At 41.8% G+C, this 25,749-nt stretch overlaps 2 protein-coding genes across 10 annotated transcripts; one reads left to right on the top strand and one right to left on the bottom strand.

The window, feature by feature from the left end:
• Window positions 1-1,079: 1,079 nt before the first annotated feature.
• On the top strand, window positions 1,080-18,324 carry si:ch1073-335m2.2 (msx2-interacting protein). 5 transcript variants are annotated; one of them, XM_037100461.1, is made up of 15 exons: window positions 1,080-1,367; window positions 2,584-2,898; window positions 5,696-6,169; window positions 6,353-6,507; window positions 7,247-7,447; window positions 7,563-7,714; window positions 7,800-7,925; window positions 8,031-8,144; window positions 8,238-8,351; window positions 8,439-8,539; window positions 8,732-16,139; window positions 16,521-16,589; window positions 16,699-16,893; window positions 16,976-17,134; window positions 17,311-18,324. In XM_037100461.1, exons 1-15 carry the CDS (start codon window positions 1,285-1,287, stop codon window positions 17,440-17,442), a joined length of 9,798 nt encoding a protein of 3,265 aa, XP_036956356.1. In that variant the 5' UTR covers window positions 1,080-1,284; the 3' UTR covers window positions 17,443-18,324. The 5 variants fall into 5 exon arrangements, with proteins under 5 accessions (XP_036956356.1, XP_036956357.1, XP_036956355.1 ...); XM_037100462.1 differs by having other exon boundaries at window positions 5,693-6,169; window positions 7,569-7,714; XM_037100460.1 differs by having other exon boundaries at window positions 5,693-6,169.
• prkar2ab (protein kinase, cAMP-dependent, regulatory, type II, alpha, B) lies at window positions 18,320-24,960 on the bottom strand. Of its 5 annotated transcripts, none has more exons than XR_005075419.1 (12): window positions 24,285-24,960; window positions 23,910-23,945; window positions 23,685-23,824; window positions 22,694-22,800; window positions 22,297-22,450; window positions 22,110-22,211; window positions 21,953-22,027; window positions 21,794-21,859; window positions 20,986-21,124; window positions 20,647-20,898; window positions 20,064-20,168; window positions 19,340-19,357 (listed from the first exon to the last, which is right to left on the bottom strand). XR_005075419.1 is itself a non-coding variant. In XM_037100510.1 (11 exons), exons 1-11 carry the CDS (start codon window positions 24,532-24,534, stop codon window positions 19,308-19,310), a joined length of 1,224 nt encoding a protein of 407 aa, XP_036956405.1. In that variant the 5' UTR covers window positions 24,535-24,960; the 3' UTR covers window positions 18,320-19,307. The 5 variants fall into 5 exon arrangements, 1 of the variants encoding a protein (XP_036956405.1); XR_005075420.1 differs by lacking the exon at window positions 19,340-19,357 and having other exon boundaries at window positions 20,034-20,168; window positions 20,647-20,749; window positions 20,837-20,898; XR_005075421.1 differs by lacking the exon at window positions 19,340-19,357 and having other exon boundaries at window positions 20,034-20,168; window positions 20,647-20,746; window positions 20,837-20,898.
• Window positions 24,961-25,749: the final 789 nt, after the last annotated feature.

Raw genomic sequence — 25,749 nt, 5'->3', positions numbered from 1 at the left:
ACAAGGCCTTGCTTATTAAATTCACTTAGGTTCTTCAATGCCACAGCCTTACTTGACCTAGAATGTCCAGTGGCTTCATGTGGCTGATATTTGCTAATGTTGGCAAAGTCATGTAGATAATCCTGACATTTATGAGTCATTCATGAGTGTCTATGTTTTAGTATTTACCATTATACCTCTATAAAAGCTATGCCAATGCTTAAATCTACTGAGTTGCTTCAATTGACGCCCTTATTAACTCGCTTGTGGTGGATTCACGCTTCGACACAGTTTGTCTAGAACACTTCATAATTTATTGTCCTTTATGTGTATTCATTCAATGATCAAACCATTCCTTTGTAAACAAAACAAAATAACTTCACCTACAACTTGTCTCAGCTTCAGCCACAGCATCTGCGTTAGCAGTCAAAAACTGCCTGGGCAAAAGGTTGGTTCCTGTTTATAACAGTGGAGCCAATGACAAAAAGTGACATCTGATACAACCTACAACCTCACTAAACACTTAGACCCTGTTATTTATCAGTGCCATCAGTGAACAATTATTAGAACGAGAATAGCTCTCTGAAATATAATCTTATATCATCATTTCTTCTCACTCAAAAAATTCCCTCCCTATGACTTATAAAAAGGGAAAATACTGAATGTCAGACTACAAAATAATAGCAATAATAACTAATATTATATTTAATTGCAGCCATAAATGTATCTTTGGTGCAACAGAGAAGGGGGTGCAGTACAGTACTCACAATGATTGATTGTGGGCACAGCACCAGCCTCATAACTTGCTGTTACCTTGTACATTTATATTAATAAGTTTAATTAATAAGAAAGGCCTAGTCCAACTTGTATCTGTATTATACTGTAATAATTCATCAATGTTCAGCATTTCTAATCCTGGCACATTAAAATATTATGTGATCTGCTTTTAATAGAAAGCTTTCCGCCCATAATCTTGATCATCTTGCAGTCAACACCGCAGACATTTCCCCCCGACGGCTGCAGTTTGATCCTCTTGCAGAAATCACGTGCTCCCTGTCACTTTGCATTATTCGTCACCGTCGAGCACGCGCAGCTCGTACCTAAGACCATCGAGAGCGAGGATCCGGCGCGTTCACGTGCACGGATCGAGGACGCAGCAGCTAAAGCTAAACGGACAGCAGGCTACCAGGCCCAGATTATTCACGGAATCCACCGTCGTTCATTTTGTTCAGGCGGACCTCCGACCGGCAGGGATTAGAAACGTGCGAGATCATATGTGTGTGAAGGGGGGAAGAATAGCGCAAGATGGTTCGGGAAACCAGACACCTATGGGTGGGAAATTTACCCGAACACGTTCGAGAGGAGAAAATTGTGGAGCATTTTAAACGGTAGGTTACGCAAGAGGGACCCTCTGTTGGCGGAGCAGCGCGCGCTAGGTGCAGTACGAGCTCGCTGGGTAGCCTACGACCGATGCTAATGCAGCTAACTTTAGCATTTTTCAAGTTTTACAAGTCTGGCTGTTTCGTATGTGCTACATGTGCTATATTGCAATACAGTGATATTTGTTAAAGCGAGATGTCGACAACAGAATCACTTAAGTTTAAATGTTCATGGTTTAAAATATTTGGATAACTTTTGCTAACACCAAGAGGCAAGTAGCTAGGGTTGCTAGCCACCGAGCTACCACCCAACCAACCAACCATTTTGTGGGAAGTCAAGACGTTTTCATAATCAGCACAAGCAAAAAGGCAGCTAGTGTTAGCTGGACAGCAGGTCAGATAACATCTCATAACATAACATTTTTATGGAAACTGGAGACGTCTCGCACTCAATGTAACTTCTCTGATGAAAGTGGATTTTGGAGAAATACTTTAACGTATGGAATCTAAAATCTGCCAACGATCGGTGATCCCACTGGGCTGATAATGTTGTTAGCAAATACTTGAGCAGCCTGTCGTCGGTAGCCATCACTACACAAGTAAACTCGGCCAAGATACTCGGTGTTGCTTCTAATTTGGTTATAAATTACAAGCAATTGCAAACAAGGTCTTTTACCCGCTAGTAAGCAAGATAGCTAACAGTATAAACTCATGCTTCCCCGTGTTCATAGAAGTCATTTATGTACATGTAATTTGCTACTTAAGTTGGACCTACTCGAGTTACTCATCGAAAAACTCCTCTGTAACGCAACAAACATTATATCCAGTCACAGTTTATGGGAGCTACTTCTGCAATGCATTACTAGTGATCTGATGACAGCTATGTGTTTGAGGCTAGGCTTTTTATAGTTAACACTGGTAATGTGTTAGGTCCTGGAGGGATGTTTGAACAGCATTAGAGTTTTGAAGTCGTTAAGAAACCTCAGCATTGCAACAAGCTAAATCATCCATTATTATGATTGCAGACACCCTTGAAGACCACCTTCTAGCGTCTAAAAGGATACAGTGGAAATTTGCTTTTGTGTATAATTGGAGACAATACATTAGTGTGTGTTTTTAATATCAGTACCTCTTCTGTTCTTTATGTGTCTAACTCTGGCATACAGAGAAACTGCATGTATACATGTATATGTAATTTCCTCTTTGTTTTTATTGTAATTCTCAGGTATGGGCGTGTGGAAAGTGTTAAAGTGCTGCGGAAGCGAGGGTCAGAGGGTGGTGTTGCAGCCTTTGTGGATTTTGTGGATATCAAAAGTGCACAGAAGGCTCACAATGCTGTCAACAAGATGGGAGACAGGGACCTTCGGACTGACTACAATGAACCTGGGTCAGTGCCTAGTGCTGTTCGGGGCCTTGAAGACAGCACCCCCTCGAGCAGTCGAGACGTTACAGGATTCTCTAGGGGAACAGTTGGTCCAGTGTTTGGGCCACCTGTGTCCCTTCACACCAGAGAGGGACGTTATGAACGGAGAATAGATGGGTAAGTGGACACGGCCTCCCCTTAAAATCCAGGGGAATCTAGTATCGGATAGGTGTAACACCTAAACACATAGTGGGGGTTATTCTTCAGGGATATGTGCCTCAAGGGGGTCACACAAAGGTAATTAGGGATCGTTCCACTTTTCATCATAAGTGACTCGCCTTTCCCATGGGATCTAAGTAAATTAACTACACATTATCATTTGGTAAGGTAACTAAATCAAGGTTTGACATCTGGTTTGGATATTACATCTGCAAGGAATATCCTGGTGAGTTTTGGATTTATTACATTTTGTGGGGAACTACCTTGGGGAGCTTTTGGATATTTTTAAAAACATTTTTCTCCTAAAAATCGGATCTAACCTTGATTTTTACTTGGAATCGCCTTAAACTGGAAGTAAATCCCTGTTATGAAGGATGTACTTTTCTTTGAAGAATCCATTCAAATTACTTAGAGGATCTCCCATCTTGGGTTGTCAATTGTTTTTTCCTCTTGGCAACAGCTGATGGTTGGACTACTTTTACCATTTTTTTGCATCTGTGGATATGGCCTGCACTGGATTAAAGTTTTTGAAGAAGTCGATGAGAGAACGTTTTTACACTTCACAAGAAAAACAAATATAATGTGCATTTCCTAGGCTATCTCAGTCATTTTAGGATGAGATTAAGTATTTATAATTAACACATGTTGTCCCAGTTATGGAAGCTCTACCAAGAAGACTTTGCAAGAACACCCAGGATCCAAACAACCAACCAGCAAAGTTTGTGGAGCTATTCTTGTTTTGGATAGATGGCCATGAAGACGCATGAAGACCGCATAGTTGGGATGTACACCCCTGGATGTATGCACTACCCGATACCCCATGTTGGATGTACTGATGTGGACCCTAGTATGGATAGGTGTAGCTGCCATGCTTTGGGATTACTCGAGAGTGGATGTAGCTGTGTGAAGCCTCAGTGAGTAGAAGAGCGCTCCAAGTATGTCAAAGAGAGCTGAAGAGAACTTTATCAAAGGAACTTGAAATGTAACTGCAAAAAGAAGACACCTTTTGCATAAGTAGACCTGATAATATCCATGGATTGTGGAATTATGTCATCCTATGAGCCCATGAGGATTTTATTCCCTGTGATCGTAGTGTCTGCGAGTCTACAAGCTTGTGTGATGTTAACGTTCACCAGTGGAATAAATTTTTTTTAACCTTTTTTTATTTTCACATGAAGCCTAATTATTGGAACATACCACTTCATCATACCACAAGACAAGACTGATCCAGTCGGATGTATTTTCCTTTCGGGCATCAGTTTACTGGTATAAACAACCTGGAATGCGCTGAATTACACTGAAGTTCATCATCTTTTTCTTTTTTTTAATCCATATTTATTTATTCAGATCTCATCTTCCTATAGCGTTTTTTGCACCACATGTCGTGAAATCCATAAAAAGGTCCATTTCTGTGATTGTTTTGTTTTTTTTCCTTTTCCATCCAGTGAAGAGAAATAAGTAGCCTAACTGTGGATTATACCTCAACAATCTACTGGCCTGGTGCTCCACAGTATTTGAAGATTACGTGCAGTGCGATTCAAGAGAACCGTTTTTTGCCTAATTAGATCAATTGATTTTTCCCCTTGGTTTTTCATTCGGGCTCTCACATTCTGACCACCTAGATTTTATTTGGATTAGATTCGGTAACTTCTTTCCAAAAAGGTTGGTATTGCTCTGCCCTGTGCATATTTTCTATCTCTAACCTTCCTTAGTGCTTTGTCTAATAGTTTTGCACTGCTTTTAGGGAAAAGGTTACTTTGGAGAGAGGAAAAATCCATTTTATAAGATGCATATGTAAAATATTTGTATTGAATATTATATCTTAGTGCATCTTTTTATAGCATTCATACTATAAAGGATTGTTTTGATTTTTAAGACATTGATCTGAGCTCTGCATGGCATTTTAAATTTCAGTACCACAGAGCTCCTCAATAGGAGACTTGTCCTGTTAAACTTTAAGAGAAATGTTTCATTTTCATATTTTCTTTTTCCTACCAGCAATACTTCATGAACAGTCAGCCTCTGCAATCAGCTCCCTTGGGCACCCACTGGAGCCAATACTGCTCAGTGTTGTTTTTGCAAATTAAATTAATAGAGGACCATGAACAGCATTTCAACATTGCTGAATTATGTGTGTTCAAAAGTAGATCTACAATGAGAATAGTAGTGAAGTTATAGTCTGGAGCTGCTTTGTTTCGTGCGACTGTTTATGAATCAACAGTATAGAAAATTGTGCTTGTTAGTGGTTTTGTTGCTCGTAAAAATGAAATGTCATTTTAGGCTGCAGCCAGACAGTGCCAGCATTTGATCTGTTCCGTAAAATGCTTCACTTGTGCCTAAAACCATGTAAATTCCAACATGTGACATTTAAAGAAAATATCCTGCAACTTTTGCTGTGAAATGTGTCGCTGAAAAGTACAAAAAGCAACTCCTCAACATATCTTAGAGCAGACACTTTTCTCTTACTGGACAAATTGGAACCCTAGTGTTTGTTTTTTATGGCAATGAATTTTTTTTCCAAGATAAAAATGACAATACTGGCACTGCTCTTTATACCCATATGGAACTACTTAAATTGACCCCACATTTAATTTGGTCTGCTCTCAGCTGTGTCCTTGCTGTACTGGCTGTTTGGCATTTCACTATTGTGAATTTCAGTGCCAATATATGTTCACTGTAGGCTATTATTTTCCCTTTTTTGTTAGAATCCTAGTAATTCTTTCTCCCTCTCTACCCTGTTCTTATTTTACAGTAGCTCAGAGACCCGTGAACGTGCATATGATCACAGCCCATATGGACACCATGAGCGCAGCGGCACTTTCGACAGACAGCGTCACTACAACGCTGATTATTACAGAGATCGCTCAATGTTTGCTGCTGCTGGCCCAGGGAGCAGTGCTATTGCGGGAAGCTTTGAGGCATCGGACCCACATTTTGACTCTAGAATTCGAGACCCCTTTACTCTTACTAATTCGACACGACGGGACCCATACAGAGATGACAGAGGACGACGTGTTGATAGAACCTACCATCACCGTAGGAGTCGATCATCTCATTCCTCTGCGTCAAGGCACCCATCCCCACAGCGGACCACGGGACAAACCCCCAAAACTTCTCATTCCCCTAAAAGAGCTCCTTTGTCCCCTGGAAGAGGCCCGCGATCTCGATCCAGGAGCAGATCTTCAAGCTCTGATTCTGTCAGTAGCACTAGCAGCACGGGCAGCGGCAGGTGTGACATTTATTTTGTTATAATATTAATGTATTACGTTTCATAGGTTTACTGACTGGGTGAATACTTTTCTCCACTGCACAAACCATCAACATGTTTTAGGAAATAATCATAAGTAAGACTCAAATTGACAACTGAGATTGACAACCAAATGGTTTTCTGACATGTTTTTTTTCATGACAGCGATTCGAACAGCAGCTCAAGTGATGGGTCTCGTGCACGTTCTGTACAGTCGTCAGCTACACACGCACCTAATCAGTCATCAATGGTGCTTGATTCAGATGAGCCACGCAGGAGTTTTGGAATTAAAGTACAAAACCTACCAGTGCGTTCCACAGGTGAGTTTCTACGTGTCTTACGCGTTTCGAGTCAGCTTCTTAAAGGCTCTAATGGTTTTATTGTCTAAAAGTGAGGATGGAGATACATATCCTGCACAACCTGTAATTTCTAATGCCAATTAAATACCGCAGTAGTGTCTTATCATGTGCTGTTCATTTGTATATGATGTCCCTAGTTATCTGTTTAACATTTATTTACATTAAGATATTAGAAATGTATTTTATTATTACTTTTAAGACCAGTCTAATGTTTGGAATTGGATTCCATCTCAAATGTGCAGTAACTAAAAAATATATGATGAAAACTTGATTAATCGCTCCAAAGAACGGATCAGTATTTTTTTTTTTGTCTTGAACATCACTTTGTTTTGTTCTTTGGTTGCTCCATGTATAGAAATCTTTTGCTACTATTTGATGGCTAGTAGATATTTAGTTTGGATGTGAGCCTACTGGTGCACAGGTCACCCCGCTTCTAATATTTCCACATGTGCTGTCACCTGCTTACTTTAGTATTTATAGCATATGTTCCCAGACCATAATCTCAAGTTCTGTAACATCATGTTAGGAGTTGAAAAAGTAAAACATCCAGCTTGAGACAACAAACAACAACAACAACATCTTAACCAGTTTCAGTAAGAAACTGTGAAATGTAGAAAAGTAGTCTATGAATTCTTATGAAAATATATATATTAAGCCTTATTTATAATTATTATTTTGGTTGTTTTGTTTTTCCCACCAGACACAAGTTTAAAAGATGGACTTTTCCATGAATTCAAGAAACATGGCAAAGTGACCTCAGTCCAGATCCATGGGGCGTCAGAAGACCGTTACGGTTTGGTGTTCTTCAGACAGCAGGAGGATCAAGAGAAAGCCCTTACTGTGTCCAAAGGGAAGCTGTTCTTTGGCATGATGATTGAAGTAACTGCCTGGAATGGTCCTGGTAAGTGATGAAAATATATACTATAGTGATGAATACGTGGTACCAACAAATTATTTCAACAAACATTACTTCTGAAAAGTCAGTAATATTAATGATAAGCCCTCCCTTTCCTCAGAAACAGAGAGTGAAAATGAGTTCAGGCCCTTAGATGGACGGATAGATGAGTTCCATCCAAAGGCCACAAGGACACTGTTTATTGGCAACCTTGAGAAGACCACCAGTTATCAACAACTCCTTGACATTTTTCAGCGCTTTGGAGAAATTGTGGTATGCTACCCTTTGGCGATGCTGCATATTGGTACATTTAACATTTGATATGGGTTATTAATTGTTCTGTCTTTTTTTCCTCAAGGACATCGACATCAAGAAAGTAAATGGAGTTCCCCAATATGCTTTTGTGCAGTATTCTGATATAGCCAGTGTCTGCAAAGCCATTAAGAAAATGGATGGAGAGTATTTGGGGAGCAACAGACTGAAGGTAGAGTTTTTACAATACGCGAAGGCAACATTTGAGGTCTATGTAGGTTTTAAGCTAATGTAACTGTCAATGTAATATGCATGTTTTTTCTATTTCTCCTTGTAGCTTGGGTTTGGGAAAAGTATGCCCACAACTTGTGTCTGGCTAGATGGCCTGGCAACCAGTATTACAGAGCAATACCTCACTCGGCATTTCTGTCGCTATGGACATGTAGTTAAGGTAATGTTTTATATTATATCTTAATTTGCAGTTTTAGATTTGAGTGCTTTGTAGTTTTCAAAATTCTAAATGTCTTTCTGTCCTTTTTTTCAGGTTGTGTTTGATAGACTGAAAGGGATGGCCCTCATTTTGTACAACAACACAGATTTTGCCCAGGCAGCTGTAAGGGAGACCAAAGGCTGGAAGATTGGTGGCAACAAAATAAAGGTAATGAACGACAGTTATTTAGAAGATTAATGAGTAGTGTTATTCATGTGTCTTTATGTGTTTTAACAACTTAATCTTTTATGAAAGGTGGATTTTGCGAGCCAAGAGAGTCAGATGGCATTCTATCGATCTATGCAGACATCTGGTCAAGACATTAGAGACTTCTATGAAATTCCTCCTGAACGAAGGTACATTTCCCATATTGTAATTGCATGTAATTGATAATGTCCTCAACTGAATATATATTCTTAAATGTCAGAAATATGTCAATTAAGATAATATTTACGGTCACTATGCTTTAAAATGTATTGTTAATGAAAATATTCAGGCTGACTGAATTTATTACTTGTCTCTTTCCATTGTCTCCATTCACTCTACAGAGAGGAGCGCAGACCTCCATACCACGAATTTACTGCAGAAAGGGCTTACTATGAGAATATACGAACCCCTGGCCTCTATCCAGAGGATGCTCGAAGAGACTATGCTGCTCGCAGCAGAGAACGTTTTCCTGAACTGGAACACTATCAGGGGGATCACTTTGACCCTCGTTACCATGAAGACCCAAGAGACTACAGGGATTACAGAGACCCATTTGAGCAAGACATTCGAAAATACACATATATTCAAAGGGAGCGAGAAAGAGAACGAGAGCGCTTTGAGGCTGACCGCAGCAGGTGGAGCCCTTCACACCCAAGACGACCTGTTACTCCGACAGTATCGCCTTCACCATCTGAGCGGGCTCCCAGAGACTCAGAACGACGGGTTTACAGCCAGTCCTCTGAGCGAAGTGGAAGTGTGAGCTCAATGTCACCACCACACTTTGACAAATCTGAAAAGACCCTGCTGGAACATGCCTCAAAGAGTGACAAGAGTGAGAAGAGCAGTCAACCAGATCGTGTGGTAGGTGCTGAGAAGACCAAACGTGCAAAACGAAAAGAGAAAGGTGACAAAGACAAAACTGATAAGGTTAAATCAAGGAAAGCAAAGGGGCAGTCCCCATCCAACCCACTGCCAGAATCAGAGCTTGAGGCCAGTTTTGATGGTACGCCTGGAAGAGGAAGGGGATCAGACCAAGACACTCATGAGAAGCAGAAAGGCAAGGGGGATGGTGACTCCCTTACTGCAAATCCGTTGTCAACTGCCCATCATGACTCTGTAAAAAGTGAAAGATCTGAAATGAGTAAAAGTGAGAATTCAGACATGGATGGAAAAAGTCGACTCAAGAAACATCTGAAGTCTGATACTGGAAATGATGGGAAAGATTCATCTGTGGATTCAGATCGCCTTGCTGCAAGAAAGAGGCGCTTTGCTGAATCTGGGGGAAGAACTATTCGCCAGAAAAGGAGTAGGCATGAAGAAGAGGATGGTATTCACTCCTCTGACTTTGGCCCCAGTGCCACATATTTGAAAGAGGCAGATACTGACAAACACAAAGACTCCCAGCGGAGAGATTCAAGACCCAAAACTGATAAAAGTGGCACTCAGAAGGACAGTCAAGAGGATGTCAGAGGACAAAGAGAGAAATCGGAGGGATCTTTGGACCCAGTGGAGTCAAAACGACATCCAGGGCACACTTCATCCAGAGGGTTTTCCCACGAGGGGATTACAGACCAAAGCAGTATCAGAGAGCAAGAACACCAAGCTGCTTTCAAATTTTGTGCTCAGAATGCTGACACTGACAAAAGTGCTAAAAACAAAGAGGACCATGTTGACATTGACCTCTCTCAAAGTTACCGCAAGCAAATGGAGCAAAATAGACGATTGCACCAGCAGCAACAGCAGCGCGAGTCTGACAAACCTGACAAACCAGTAAGTCCCCAAGGAAGTGAAATGGATGACTTGGAACATCGTAGTCTTGTGCATGAGGTTGGAAAACCACCTGAGGATGTCACAGATAATTTTCCATCTCACAAACTAAAGAAACTAGAATTTGACACCGACATGGGGATTAAGAGGGAACGTGTCTACAGGAGCTTCAGACAAAAAAGCGAAGATCCTGACTGGAACAACACCGCCTCTCCTGGTCATCAGCACTTCCCTCACCATGTAGATGAGGACTTTGTGGATCCTTGTCAGAAGGAGTTGAGTAGAAATGAAGAAAAAATTCACCCAGATCTGGAGCTTTTAGTTAAAAGGACACATAACACACAGGTAAACAAGCAAAACACGCCTGTACTTAGTGTGGAAGAAGAGCAACAAAAGAGATGGGAGAGCAGAGTGAAACAAGACTTGTTACCTGACCTGAACTTTTCTAGAAGTCTTAGTAAAAACATTCACAATCGCAAACATTTGGAATATGGTATCTGGCATGACTTGGAGCCGGGAGAAGTACGATCTGACCCTGAGGATGACAGAGAGACCAAACCCCGCTCTCCCATGCCCTCAACATCTATGCCTTTTTCTGAAAGGCCAAGGGTTGACAGGTTTTCAGACCCCAAACTAGCACACCTCGAAAGGAACAAATTCTATTCCTTTGCACTTGATCAGACCATCACACCTGATACGAAGGCTCTGCTTGAGCGTGCAAAATCTCTGTCTTCTTCCAGAGAAGATAACTGGTCATTTTTAGATTATGATTCTCACTTTGCAAGCTTACGTAACAGAAAGGACACTGAGAAGGTAGAAGCAGCACCGCGACCAACACCCTCCTGGTACATGAAAAAGAAAAAGATTCGAAGTGGATCTGAAGACAAACTTGATGACAGGAAGGAGGAGCCTAAGCCTGAGGAACCAGAACGCAGGGAACTGTTTGCTTCCCGCTTCCTTCACAGCCCCGTCTTTGAGCTGGACTCTCGACGACTTCAACACTTGGAACGCAAACATGAAGAACCAGAGTCTACACAAAACCAGCCACCTGGTCAGCAAGTGACAGTTGATGGTGAACCTGACTCAGGGCCAGTTGTTCTTTTCCATAGTCGTTTTATGGAACTCATGCGACTACAGCAACAGAAGAATAAAATCCATCAACTGCAAGAGGCAAAAGCTGACATGGTGCTCATGGATGAGAGTAAAGTGGAAAAATCACCTGTTCAAGAGCAACCAGCTTTGCAGTCATCTGAAACAACAGAATCAACCATGGAGCCAGAAATTAAACCTATTAGTCCTGCTGAGACCCTGATTTCTGAACCTCAGCTCACATCTACTTCTGTCCCCCAATCTCTAGTCAAGGACATTCCACCACCAGAAGATAAATGTGTTGCTTTAAATCCTGCCCCTGATCCTTGTCCCTCTGGGTCTGTCATAAAAGAAGAGGCAAAGGATGATGCAAAAGAAAATGAATCTGTCGCACCTGTGCACCACCCACAAACTGAGACATCACCTGACTCTCAAAATGCACCAATGATAGTACCTGAACCCAGTTACTCAGTGGATGGAACTAATCTTTCTCCGTCTAAAGGGAAACTAGAAATTATTGCTGAGGATGTAAAACCTTGCTCTACAGAAAAACCATGTCGCCGTGATTCTCATGAGTTTGTTAGCAGTTCAGATGCAGAGCTGGAGCCTGAGAGCACACAAACAGAAGTGCCTGAAGCCAGTAGTAGTCTCATACAACCTAGTCTGGCAGAGGAAGTGGATTTTGTCAAGAAAGAGTCCCAGTCCACTTCTAGAACAATAGCTGAGCCTGAGGTAGAGAAGAAACCTCAAATTAGTAAAGGGCAGACGCCTAGTGATAATGACACAATTGATGAGCCAATCTCACCTCAAAAAGAGCATAAAACAAAAGAAATGAAAAATAAAAAGGGCAAACAATCCCCTGCTCAAATTGCTCCAGTTCCTGTCATGTCTGCCTCTGGTTCTGAGAAACAAGCAACACGCAAGAGTGAGCGCATTGACAAAGAGAAGCTGAAACGTGGCTCATCTCCTAGAGCTGACTTGAAGTCCACAGGCAAATCTCCTATTCATGGATCAGATCCTGATACACTGGAGCAGAGTATACCGTTAGGCAGAGCAAGACGAAGAAATGTTAAATCTGTGTATGCCACCCCAGTTGAAGATGACGCACCTATTCGTCCTGGAAAGGAAATGACAGAGTCGCCACGCTCTGCACGAAAGCGAGCCACAGACAAAGACGCAACACAACAACAAAATATCGAACAGGATCCACCTGCCCCTGCCCCAGCCCCTACAACTAAACGCGGGCGCCCTCCCAAGAATCGCAGACAAGGTGACGACAGTTCAGCTGCTAAAGTAGAAAAATCAAAAATTGACAACAAAGACACTGATTCAAATGAATCAGAAAGTGGTGAACGAATTCCCAGAGTGTCAAAAGGGAAAACATCCCCTCATGGCACAAAAAGTTTATTGAATCAGATGTCCACAGTACTGGGATCTGGATCAACTAAGAAGGGGGAAAAACCTGAAGCGACTGAGGATGATGATCAGGATATGGATTTCACAGATGAGGATCCCTTGGCTTTGCAAGATTCATCAAGTTCATGTAAAGAAGATCCATTAGTCAAAGTTGACCAAAAGAAGGAGGAGAAAGACAAACAAGGAAGAGAATCAGGCAGAGAGAAGGATTGTGAGGGTAAATCCAATGGGAAAGAGACAGATTCCCTAGTCTTAGAAGAGAAACCCGCCTTGGAAAAAGAAAGGATTGTTAGAGGAAAAACCAAGTTGACAAGAAATCCTAAATCTCCTGTCCTCAAGAACCTCAAAATCAGACTAAATGTCACAGAAGTTAAAGAACTTCTTCAGTTGGGGGATGATGAGCTTGGGAATCAAGAGGATTCCACAAAAAAGTCAGGTGGCAGTGAGCAAAGTGATGACGTTTCAAAGTGCACTAATACTAACAGAGGAAGCTCCAACAATTTAGAAAAGGAAAATGCTGCTTTGGAAATAAAGGAACTCCCAGAAGCACCAGTAAGTGTCATTTCACAGGAGCTGGAACTGGAGCAGGCCGTGGAGAACATTGCTAAATTCACCGATCCAGCTTTTCCAACAGAACCACCAACTCCACCTGTCCCACCTACAGAAGTAAGAAGTGACCCAGAGGAAGAAAAACCGCCTTATCCTGCTAGTGAGACAGAACTTATGGCGGCTATTGACTCAATAACTGCTGGGGAAGCAACTGTATCCTTACCTCAAGCACCTCCACCAAGTACAGATGTAGGTTCAGAATCTGAAATGCAAGACTTCATTCAGCCTGCCAAAGAAGAAGAACCTGAAACAAATACACCTGCTATACAGGAGGAACCTGTCTTCCCAACCACACCCAAAAAGGGAACCAAGGGAAGACCTAAAACACCTAAACGTCCTAAAGCCCAAAAGCAAGCTAAAAAAGATGTAAAGGAAGAAAATGTAATAACTGAGGAATTGACAACTCCCCTAACAGATAGCACTGCTTCGACTGAGAAGACTATTCCTGAAACAACTCCATCATCAGCAACTGCTGCGGTAATTACTCCTACTACTTGGAAGTCAGAACCTGAGCCTTCAGCTGTCAAGGATAAAGAAACAAATGCCGAGCCAGAGTCTTCAGAAGAACACGTTCAACATTTTAAATCTGTTATTCCCCTATCTAAGAGTCCAATATGCCCAAAGCCTCAACAGGTGCCGCCTGAGTGCATCTCTCCTTCCCTGTCTCCACTCGCTAACAGGCCAAATATCAGACCGACCCCCCCAACAATAAGAAATCCTGTTTCTCCTCCAGATTGGCGTCACCAGTCTAAGGATACTGCAGTCTGCTCTTCACCTGTTATGCCTTTGGCATCCAAGGAAAACCAGCCTTTACCCTCAGACTCTGAAAACATGGTTATTGATCATGGAACAAGTGACTTGAGACAGATTCTTATGAAACACAAAAACATATCACTGCCAGGAAGTAGTCCTATTCCTGGTAATCTACTCACCCTTCGAGATCAGAACCCCTCTGAAAGTAATACTCCATCAGCTGTAGTGCCAAATAAGTCACCACTATCTGATGGTAGAATGCCAGCTCATCCAGTTCCATCTGTTGTTCGACCCCCAGCCTCTCTACCATCTCCTGAGACGAAGTCTGTAATCTCTGTTATTGCATCCACTGCAACCTCTGTTATCAGTCGTGTTTGCAACCCTCCTGAGCCTGAGGACAAAGTTAACATAAATATTGCAAACCCCTGTGTGGACATGGCTCTGCCCAAACCGACCTATAGGCCCAGCAAAGACGATACTGGATCATACCATGGGCAGCCGGTTGGTGATGAGGTGGGAAGTGCTGCACGCTTCATTGTTGAGAGCCCCAATCTTGGTTCAGGATCTTGCCCAGGTCTGAGAGTAAATACATCTGAAGGAGTGGTAGTGTTGAGCCACTCAGGCCAGAAAACAGAGGGACCACAGAGGATAAGTGCAAAAATAAGTCAGATCCCACAAGCAACAGCAGGTGACATGGAATCTCAGCAGTTAGTATCCATGCCCCAGATAAAACAGGAAATGTATGGCCACTCTCATTCAGCACTTCAAAAGGGGCCTTCATCACAGACAGATCATGGGCATCCTGGTAAGATGCAGTCAACTTTGTCTTCTATTAAACAAGAAAGCACTGGTTTAGAAAAGATGGAGTCTGTTTACCAATCTGGACCTCAAGGAGTAGTGAAGCGTCTCACACAGGGTAACCAGCAAGTAATGAGCTACCATCAAGAGTACATGCCTATAAAGCATCAAAAGAAGATGGACAGCGTTGATTCTCACAGTACTGATGGAGCTAAACCATCTTGGACAGCCACTATAAGTCCGGCAATAAGCCCTCATTTGCCCTCTCCACCTGGCAACCATGTAGGTTTTGTTACAACAGCTGGTGACAGAGCTCCCTCACATATCAGTGGAATCAAACAAGAGCCACGATCCCCTCGCAAGTCGGGTCATCCGCACTCTCCCTTTACTAAAGTGTCCTCGCCCATAGGATCCTCATCACCCAAGGGCATACCAGTGATGCTGCCCTCTGGCCTGCCTGCCATGCAACAGTTCATTTCTGGTGTACATCATCCAGAACAGTCGGTTATCATGCCACCTCACAGTGTGCCTGGAGGCTTAGGACGCATGTCTCCTCATCGGGTTAGTCAGTCAATTCCAGTGGGGCATCTTGTCCAAGGAGATGTACGGGTCAATACTCCACCCCTCTCTGTGATGAGCTACGGGATGCATAGTGAGTCTCTTGCCTCTCCTTGGTCTGGTCCCATGCAGCAACGGCCCACCTCACCCCAAGCTGTTGGCAGAGACAAAGTTCTCAAGGTAAACCCCAGTTCATTGAGGAGTCTTGAGCAGGAACAGGAAGAAACCAGACGTTTTCACCAGGCTGCTGGGAGACAAGCTGCCACACAGCTAAAACCGGACACTATGCAGCCAGATCCTCGCGGGCCATTGCGGAATAGTGTCCAGTTAGAAACATACATGACACAAAGAGATATGCGTGTGCTCCTGCACCAACAGGGGGACCGTTTGGCCACAGATGCTCATTCTGGACACATTCAAGACACTCTTCCCCCCTCTTCAGCACCTTCTAGCCTACCCTTATCCTTGTCTCCAAGAGCACATGTTTTGCCTAAAGGTGTTTCTGAGAAGGATATAACAAAGCCATTGGAAGCAAAGAGGCCACACTCCCCTCTTCCTAAAGATGGAATGATGGCAATCCGACAATCTGGGCAAGCGATGGCATCTCCCCAGAGAGTTCAGCTACTAACACCAGGACCTAGTGGGTCATTCCCAGAGTACTCAGGGATGTACTCAAACCCAAGAGGCATCCATTCTCAAATGCCAGAGACGTCTTCTGTTGGACTTAACCAGCCACCACTGAGTGTCACACCCACCATGGTGAGTTCACTGTAATTGGCATTCCAGATTATTAGATTAGATTATTTATTTAACTAAAGATAAATCGGTCTAATACAACAGTTCTGCAAGACATCCAGTCTTCGTTAAGGTTGCAATTTGAGTTTCTGTTTAAACTGTTTAATAGAGGTGATGGTATAACTTGATTATTATCTTGAAAGCTATTGTTTGTGATGGCTTGTTAATTGTTTAACATTATACAGAGAGTGTTTTCTAATTTTCAGTCTTACCCTTACCTTCTTTTTTTTTTTTTTGATACTGGAATGCAAACAGTCTAACCTACTGAGTGTATATGTAAATGTTGGTTGATATCTTCCTGTTACAGAAACTGTTCATGACACAATTATTTTCTTGAATCCTTAGGGTGCGGACCTCCAGCCAAAACCAGATGGCAAGATGACGCAACCTGTTAATATGGTGCAGTTGCTTAAGGTAAGACAAACTCACCTCAGCAGTTTAAATTGTGTTCAGGTTTATTGGTCGGAACAACAACTGGCTATATCTGACATACATGTCCTTGTTTTGTCTCACATTTTACCAGAAATACCCCATTGTGTGGCAAGGCCTGCTGGCACTGAAGAATGACACAGCTGCAGTCCAGTTGCATTTTGTCTGTGGCAACAAAGCTTTGGCTCATCGATCACTGCCCCTTCAAGAAGGAGGCGCATTGCTTAGGATTGTACAGAGAATGAGGCTAGAGGCTTCGCAACTAGAAAGTGTAGCCCGAAGAATGACGGTATGTGTTTTGTTTTAGACACCATTTGATGAAAAATTATTCAGTGGGGCTGTTGACAATATTTTCTTTTTTCCCTCCACAGGGAGACACTGACTTCTGTCTTCTCCTCGCTCTGCCATGTGGACGAGATCAAGATGATGTCCTAAACCAAACTCAAGCTCTAAAGGCTGCATTTATCAACTATTTGCAGGCAAAGTTGGCTGCTGGAATCATCAATATTCCTAACCCAGGTTCCAATCAGGTGAGACATGATCATTGATATATGTAAAGATGTTTCATGTGTTTTTAATCATTTATTTTTTTGTCGTCTTTATCTTATTTAGCCTATTAAACATTATGAAAAACATTCCAAAATCTCCCGTGGTTTAAAATCTGTTTAACTTTATGTGTGTGATTAATGTTTTCTGTTTTTCCCAGCCTGCATATGTGCTACAGATTTTCCCACCGTGCGAGTTTTCTGAGAGCCACTTATCCCAGCTCGCCCCTGACCTTCTCAACAGGATCTCCAGCATCTCACCACACCTCATGATTGTCATCACCTCTGTGTAACTGTCACTGCTGGGAACCATCCCAGAGATGGATGTTCTTGCTGATGAGCCTCAGGAAACCAGAGGAATAAGAGAATTTTTGTTTTTTCTTCCTGGACACAATGGGAATGTGTAGGACGTACTCTATCAACTTTTTGCTTTTTCTCCCCATCAGTCTTTTTTTCTTTTGTCACTCTGGTATTTTTGTCCTTCTCAAATGAACTCAGGGATGGACCAAACCAGAATCAGTCTTATTCAACCATTTCTCTGCTGTATTTCTATTTATTGGAGTTTAATTTTAATGTTCGGAGATGCTCTGAAGAAAAATCAGGATGTTTGATGAACAAGAATGAGTGACTATCTGGGTGGCCTTTTTTTTCATCTGTCTTTTATTGATTGTCATTCGTTTCTTCTCGAGAGAGGATCATGTAAGCTGTTGTACCACAATGGCTATGAAGACATTTCAACATGAAATTTTAAATAATTATGTACAGACTTCCTCGCCCAGGCTTTCTTTAGAGGAGAAAGAATTGTAAAACTATGGAGACCCTGTAGAGGACCACTTCGTTTAACAGCTCCTTTAATTCCACCAGCTCTGCTCATTTTCTCACACTACTGAAGCAGTCACACCTGCCTTTGCATCGAACAAGCTACAGTTTGATTTGGGAGTTTTTGAATACAGTACTTTGTAAATATTTTAAATATTTAAACTTTGACAATGGAACTTGACAGAGACATGAACTCTGGGACACCAGAACGCAGAGTGTGGAAATTCAAATGGATGTCCTTGATTTTTGGGTGTAAATACTTGTAACACAAGAAGGTTGGCAAACTCTCCTGTGGAGTCTGCTGTTGGCACTTCATATTTTGTAACTCAAATAAAACAAACTCCAGAAAACTTGAATATTTAAGATATAATCCTTTATTTTTTTATGTGGTGTTCTATCTGGTAGAATGTTCCTTTTTAACAAGCTCTTCATGTAATGTGAGATTTCACTAACATCAACACTCAAGTCATGCCATTTAAAACAAAGTTACACCCACTTCATGCTTTAAAACAAAGGTTTACACAAACAACAGAAGGTTTGTTAAAAGTTTGAGTGCAAATGGAAATTGGCACTTTGTATTAAGTTATTGACCACATTAACATGAATTGTGTGTATGTGAACAACAATTATAAAACATTCTGCATATAATTTGGAAGCTAAAGTTGCGAAAGAATTAACATCTCAGCTGCATAACAAATGTTCATATATGGTATATATTGGTTCCACTGTATTTTAGTTTGACGGTGCTGAAGCGTGTCCTCATGAAACCTTGATCATAAAGTGTAATTTTAACATTTTTGAAACTACTGATTTTACCCATCTGTGTCTTCAACAGGTCTCAGGAAGGACTCTGCATACGTGTTGTAAATAGCCTTTTGTGGCTCCTGAGGGGTCTGCGTGAAATCAGCTATATTTTCTCAAGAAATGCCAACTGAGTCGGTAAAACAAAAATGTAAAAATGTGGGGTTATGGTGACATGCTGCGTTCCAGTCAGCATTGGAGGTCCAATTGTCCTGAATTAAATTTCCAACCTCTGATCTCCCAGCATTCCTTGTGCACAATGCCAAAGGTTAACAAAACTTGGCTAATGTCAAGAAAATTGTCCATTTGGCACGTTTACACACAATTGAACCCTCAGCGCTGCAGCCTCAGGAGCTTTTACTCACGGAAACGTATCTTAACCCTTAATTTACTTGCCTAATACAAATACTGTAAGCTACAAATACACCCTACCCTGTTCCCATGGGTGCCGCCATTGTTATGAGACATCAGACAACTGCCCTCTCATGAAGTCGGGGTAGATTGATCTGCTCCAAGTAAACAAGTTAGGATCCTGAATTCAAGTGGGGCTCCATTGTACTTTTTCCTGGTATGAGGTTGGACATTCGTCTAGAACACAACATTGGAAAGAATTTAACAGACCTCTGTAGCTGTTCGTCATCTCTGTTTCAGGCTACACAGTCTGCTAGTATAACACTAGAGTCTCTCTGAACTGTCAGAGGTTGAGTTGTAATGTAGACAAGGAACACAAATGGATGGACTAAAGACAAACAGTATCTTTGGTTAAGCTGCATTTATCTTGATATATTTGTTTTAAAACTGTCCATTGTATGTCTGACCATGTTATATAAGTACAATGTTACATTGGTGATCTTTAGAAAAGGAACAACACATGAAATTATAAATCAGGAGCTGTATCAAAGGAGACGTGTTAAGTTCAGCTAAGGTTATGGTACAACACAGTGAGTGGTGCATCCTCTGATTAACCGAAGCTCATCTGCTGTAAACTGACGTCTTTTGTCAGTGAGGTATATTTAATTTACAACCCCAACAGCTGTGTAGATTTCCTTTGGTTAATTATCGGGATTGTCACAGAAAAAAAAACAAACTATAAAGCATCTTATCCACAACCTAGACATTTTTAACTTGCTGCGTAGCCGTAGAAGGAGCAGTATATTTCACTGAATATAAAACAGAAGGCTGCATGTGACATTTACATCATGGAGAAAGATGATCATGTGTTCCACTGTCACTATGTGTGACTTAAATACTACTTCATTTTAAAATGACACGTTCTAGTGTTTTATATCCTCACTGGAGCCAAACAGAGCCGCCCGCTGGTCTTCATACTGGGAAATGTTCCTCTTCATGATGTCCATACAGGGTCCCAGCAACCGCTCGAAAGCCTGGATGTCAATTACTGAAAGAAAATAGAGAGTAAACTTAGATTGTGTCGTGCTGTTAAAGGGTTTTGTTCAGCTGTCTCACAGATGGAGCTGACATGTTGTAGATGATTGATGTGAGGTGAAACAGGTGGTTAAAGTGGGAATAAACAGTATATATGGAAGATATTTAAATCATGTGGATCATTAGATTTTTCCTTTAAATCACAGTGACACAACAGAAATACAGATTAAATGTACTGTTTCGTCCAGTCGGCTTAAATAAAAACTTGACCTCTGTAATCCTCTGCAAACTGCACAGCTTTAGTTTTTGAAAATGGAAATCAAAGAAATCGTCAAGTTTCTTAAAGCTTCAGAATTAATTCTCTCTGTGTGTGGAACCCCATACACACAGTTGGGCTTTTTTTGTAACAGTTATGTCTCCAGATTATTCCAGCACATGGATAAGAGGAGAAATCAAGCAGAAAACGTCTCTCTTTAAATGCAGTTAAGTACCTGCCTAATGCTGAGTAGAATTAATCTGCCGGGCATTATCCTATCCATGTCTGCCACCAGGTCTGTCTGATCAGGAGACTGTGCAGACCACTAAAGAGCACTGCTGCAAAGGACAAGATCTATGACCGTTTGTGATGCTAACATGCAGGATGATGAAATGTTCAGCGGCTGTGTGGGGATCATGAATTACTGTGATTCCCCTGTAGGCTTTCTGCACCGCCACACCGACATTTAACAGCCCAGCCAGAGTCACTGAAAATGAGGTGCAGAAATCTAAAATCACTGTTGCTCCAGAAACAAAGAAACACAAACACTGTACGGCTTCAGTCTTCAACCTACCTAAACATTTGGTTTCTCCCACAGCATAAACTGACGCGGCACGAGGTTTGTTGGTGACCAGAGCCAGCTCCCCGAAGTACTGCCCTCTGGAGCAGCGAGCCACCTCCACCTCTGTGTTGTCCTGCTGGCCCGCCTTCATCTGAAACAGATGCAAATGAGTCCTATGAGTTCTGCTGTCATGTAGTACACTGATGTTAAAGGGTAAATTCACCCCCCAAAAAAAGTCTTTTCATCTCCATGCCATTGAAAAGTCAGGTAGTCGACAAAGCATTTCTGGAGTTTCACAGCGATCATCCTCCTGAACAACCAGAGGACCAGAGACCTCTTATTAATGTGAAAAGAAGTTATTTACACACTTTTTGTACACTGTAATCTTCACTTTTACCATGCCCTGGACGACTGAGAACCTTCAACATGTAATCTTCACCGTAGCTGCCAACCGAAAAGCATTAGGACACACCTCGTCTGTAGTGGGTGCACAAGCTTGACCATAAATCAAGGGTGCATATAACATGTTTTCAATCAATTTGGAAATTATGAATTATTATTATTTATCAGCTGTTTTTTAACATCTTAAAATCTACTTCTACTTCAGCTGGGGAATGCTGCAATGCTATTTCGCTGTGAAACTCCAGAAATGTTTTGGGGATGACGAAACGTCACCTGACTTTCCATCAGCACGATGTGAGGAAATGATGACTGAATTCTCATTTTTGGGTACTACTACTAAGATGCTACTTTATATCTGATATTGATCCAGCCCTAACTAAACTGGATCCAGTTATATGAAATTGGACACTGTACTTACATTGCTTTTTATCATTATCTTCACCTCTCCTGATTCCACGATGTAGAAGCAGTCAGCCTCCTCCCCCTGCGAGCACAGAGAGCAGTCAAACCACCACTTTTATCAAGTCCAACCTGTTATTGATCAACACAAAGGAAGCCAAAAGTCCCAACAGTTCACCTGTGTTATGATGCAATCTCCATCTTTGAACACTCGGGCTCCCAAGACATCTACAATCTTCATCCTCTCAGAGACCTGACACAACAAACACAAGAGACTAAACAACCAGATATTCCATGGTGATATTGTTTGTGCAGTTTGTACTTTGCACACAAACCTCAAGTGACTTCAGGAGAGGAACACACTCGATGAAGGCCTCATACATCCTCCTCTTCTTTGCGTTATTTTTAACAATCAGCCTGTGAAATGTGGCTCGATCCTGAGAGAAAAACGAGGATTTAATTTGTCCGTATTAATCCCTGTTATTTGACACGCTAAAGACCGCCATGCATTCTGGGACTCACCAGGCCCCACAGGGCGCCCTCCTGTGTTGCAACGATTGTGGCAGCTCGCGGCGTGTTGTACATGAGAGCCAGCTCGCCAAAACTTCCCTTGTTGTCGTACTTCCCAACGCACACACTCGCTCCGTCCTTCTCCACTAAAATATCATACACGCCCCTGGAAATGATAAGACGAACAGACAGGGAGAAGAAATCATTATACAATGGATAAAGTGTCGTCTAGTTACATTATGTGGGTGTTAAAAGGAAAGATTTGCTTTTTGATGTGGACTGCATGTACAGTTCTTGTCAGCACAGTTTCTTTGTGGCTCAGACTGGGGTCAATATGCCATAATTCCCCAAACTGAGCTAAATGTTCCTTAAACATTATAAAGAAAGCATTGTGAAACCTGTCACTCACTTCTCTATCACATAGAAATTGTCTCCATCGTCTCCTTGGTCTATGATGTGTTCCTGCGGTTTGACCAACACCTCGAACATGCCGTCCAAAACCTCAGAGAACTGCTCCTGGAAGACATCAGGTAGGAGGACATGAAACCAGCGGTTGAAGAAGTATTCAGATCTTGTACAAAAGATCTGAATAGCTTATAAGCAGCAGTTAGCGGTTACTCTGGTCTCATTTTTGTTTGGAGTGTGAATTCTTACATATTGAACCTCTAAAGTACCAAAAGTAAAAGTTCTCATTACGCTGAATGGCATATTTCAAAAATAACGTGTGTTATGTGATTGGATTTTAATTATTGATGCATTCGTGTGTTCATCGCTTTCACCAATTTTGAATGTAGGTTTAAGTACAATAAAGTTTATTTTCTTTTAAATTGCCTCCAGTGATGTCACTCAGTGGCTGAGTTGCATGGTGGGTATTGAAGGCTTCAGGTTTTGAACATGAAGAAGAATGTGTGGGGAAAACAGCTTATATCTCGGGTTCTGCTATGTCAATATTGATCATTTGTTTTTCAAACTGACCATATTGAGTCCAGCAGTGTTGACTGCTCTGACCTGGTGCCCGCATTACCCACAATGCAACTCAGCCACTGAGGGACATCACTGGAGGCACTTTATCAGATTACATACAGCTTCCTCTGGAGCAAAAAAAAAAAAGAAGCCTTTCTACTACTATTTTCACAAACACAGTAGCGTTCCCCTGTAAAGACCTGGAAACACCCTTGAATGTGTAAAATTGGTGCAACCTTTGAGGAAAAAAACTGAAGAAACAGAGAAATAGTGTGTAAAGATCTGAAAACTGGAGGGATGTGTTTCATTGTCTGATGTTGTTTAACCTTTCATAAAGTACCCTTACATAATGTGCCTGTGTGTGTGTGTGTATAAAGTCAAAGAGGACACCCAGTCCTTCACATCCGTCCTTCAGAGGCTCATTTGTGTTTTTGTACCTGCTCCAGAGTTTTAAACAGTAAAATGTCTCTGCAGGCGTCCTGAAGTCTGCGACGCTGCTCGTCTGTTTTTGGATACACGACCCGAGGCTCCGCGTCATCGTCCTCGTCATCATCGGGGTCGTACGCCTCTGCACAAACTGCAGCATGACAAACATATTTTGAGCACTGAACTGTGGTCAGAGTGCATTAATATTTATTGCACATATTGTTCCAGTTACTGACCTGAAACCCTGCGGTTGTATTTACCGGTGGTGGACTCTGCAGATAGAAACAGAGAGGAAGTGGTGAATGTACTAGAATAGATCTCTCAAGTCTGTTAAAGCGGTGGTATCATGCGACCTACTCTTTGTGAGTAGAGCTGTCTGTTTTCTGTTCACATGAATGTTTGCCTGACTTTTAGGTCAACACTTTCCATCAGTATAACATTTTTGGGAGCCTGGACATTTCAGTCAGTGGACATGACATCATTTCCACCTTTTCTTTGTGTGATGTTGACACTCTAGAGCTTAAGAGTTTGAAACATCTACAAAATGGCATTTCATTTAAGTCTTTAAGCTGAAACCAAAGGCAAACACAAAACAATGTAAGACCACTCACTAACTGTGTCTTCTTCCTCCTCGTCCTCGTCCTTGTTGACCTCATTTGTCTTGGTCTCAAAGGTCACTCCTCTCCGCGCAGGTTTGGCGCTGTGCTTCTTCACTCTCTGATCATTTCTCTGGCCCTCCAGAATTTGTGTAAAATGCTGCACTGCAAACTCGACCAAGTTTGGCGGCCTGCAGCGAAGCACCTCCACCGTGTATCCCTGCAGCAGTTCCTTCAAACCAGCCGGTATCTCAATAGCACTCATCCTGCAACAGGTTCAAAGGTCACGGGTTGCAGTCTGATAGTTCACAAGTAACTAAATATCGGACATTTAGATTTTCAAATGTCAAATCTCAGCACCGGCTCGTCCCATAGATTTGTTGAACATTGTTCTGACCGTCATCGCAGGAGCACCCTGACTCCTCCTCCTCTTGTCCCACTCTCGCCAACATCCAGCAGCTTATTGATTTCTTTATTTAGCATGGCCTGTTGGAAAGTATTGACCAGGACTTTTCACATCAGATGTAATTAAAGGCCGTCTGATGGATTGCGCCTCAGAACTTGATGATTTGGCAAAGCAACAACACTGTGAGTGAGAGACAGAGGCCTGGTGTCAGACAGACAGCTGCAGGGACAGGAGGCCTATGTTTTTAAATGCAAACTATAAAACTAGCTCAAAAAAGTAACTCACTGCATATGAAACTGAAATGGGAAAAGGAGAGTAATCAAAGGGAAGAAATGATGTAGCTCACAATGGAAAACATACAGCCGAGCATGACATTCAGCTGTACAGAGAGATTTTATTGGAAAAAACTAATTTAAGCCCGTCAAAAGACTTGTGACATGAAATCCTGTGTCTGCCGGAGACAAGTACTTACATTTAGAAATGTCCTTACTTATGACAGAACAGGTTCTTTTCTTTTTCAAAATATAGTGATCAGAAATGCAGTTTAGTTATTATTATTCTGGTGAATGACAATTTTAGCTGGAAATGGCAGATTTTTAGTAAAATATCTACATCAGTGTATAGAGGACTGTATTCAGCAGCAGTGTTCACTCTCATCGTGTTAACAGACGAGGACTGTGTCTCATTCACTACTCTACTTAGTACCAAGAGAGTTCTGTTAGAGGACTATATAATAACATATAATAACACTTTTGGGCATCACTGGAGTCTTTTTTTATTGCTGAACACTGATGTGCTGATTAAAGAAGCAGTAATTTGACCCGCCGTTGGCTGGTTCAGTGTGTGGTGCGGCATCATTTGTAAATTTGCTATTATTTCAACTGAAAATCATTATTTCTAACCTATATCATCTGTCCATGTTTCTCGGAAAACACATTATTTGGGTCACCTCAAGCCTTTTAATCTGAATGATGGTTAGAGTAACATTAATGACTTTTTAAAAGCATAGACAGTCAAGACTTCTATGTTTATGACCGTGACTGCTTTATTTCTGTATCGTAATATTGCTGCGAC

Source organism: Acanthopagrus latus, chromosome 6 (assembly GCF_904848185.1).
Source record: "Acanthopagrus latus isolate v.2019 chromosome 6, fAcaLat1.1, whole genome shotgun sequence".
Taxonomy (NCBI): Eukaryota; Metazoa; Chordata; class Actinopteri; order Spariformes; family Sparidae; genus Acanthopagrus; species Acanthopagrus latus.
Note: the sequence above shows the minus strand (reverse complement) of the source record. Positions and strands in the feature narration are given on the sequence as shown.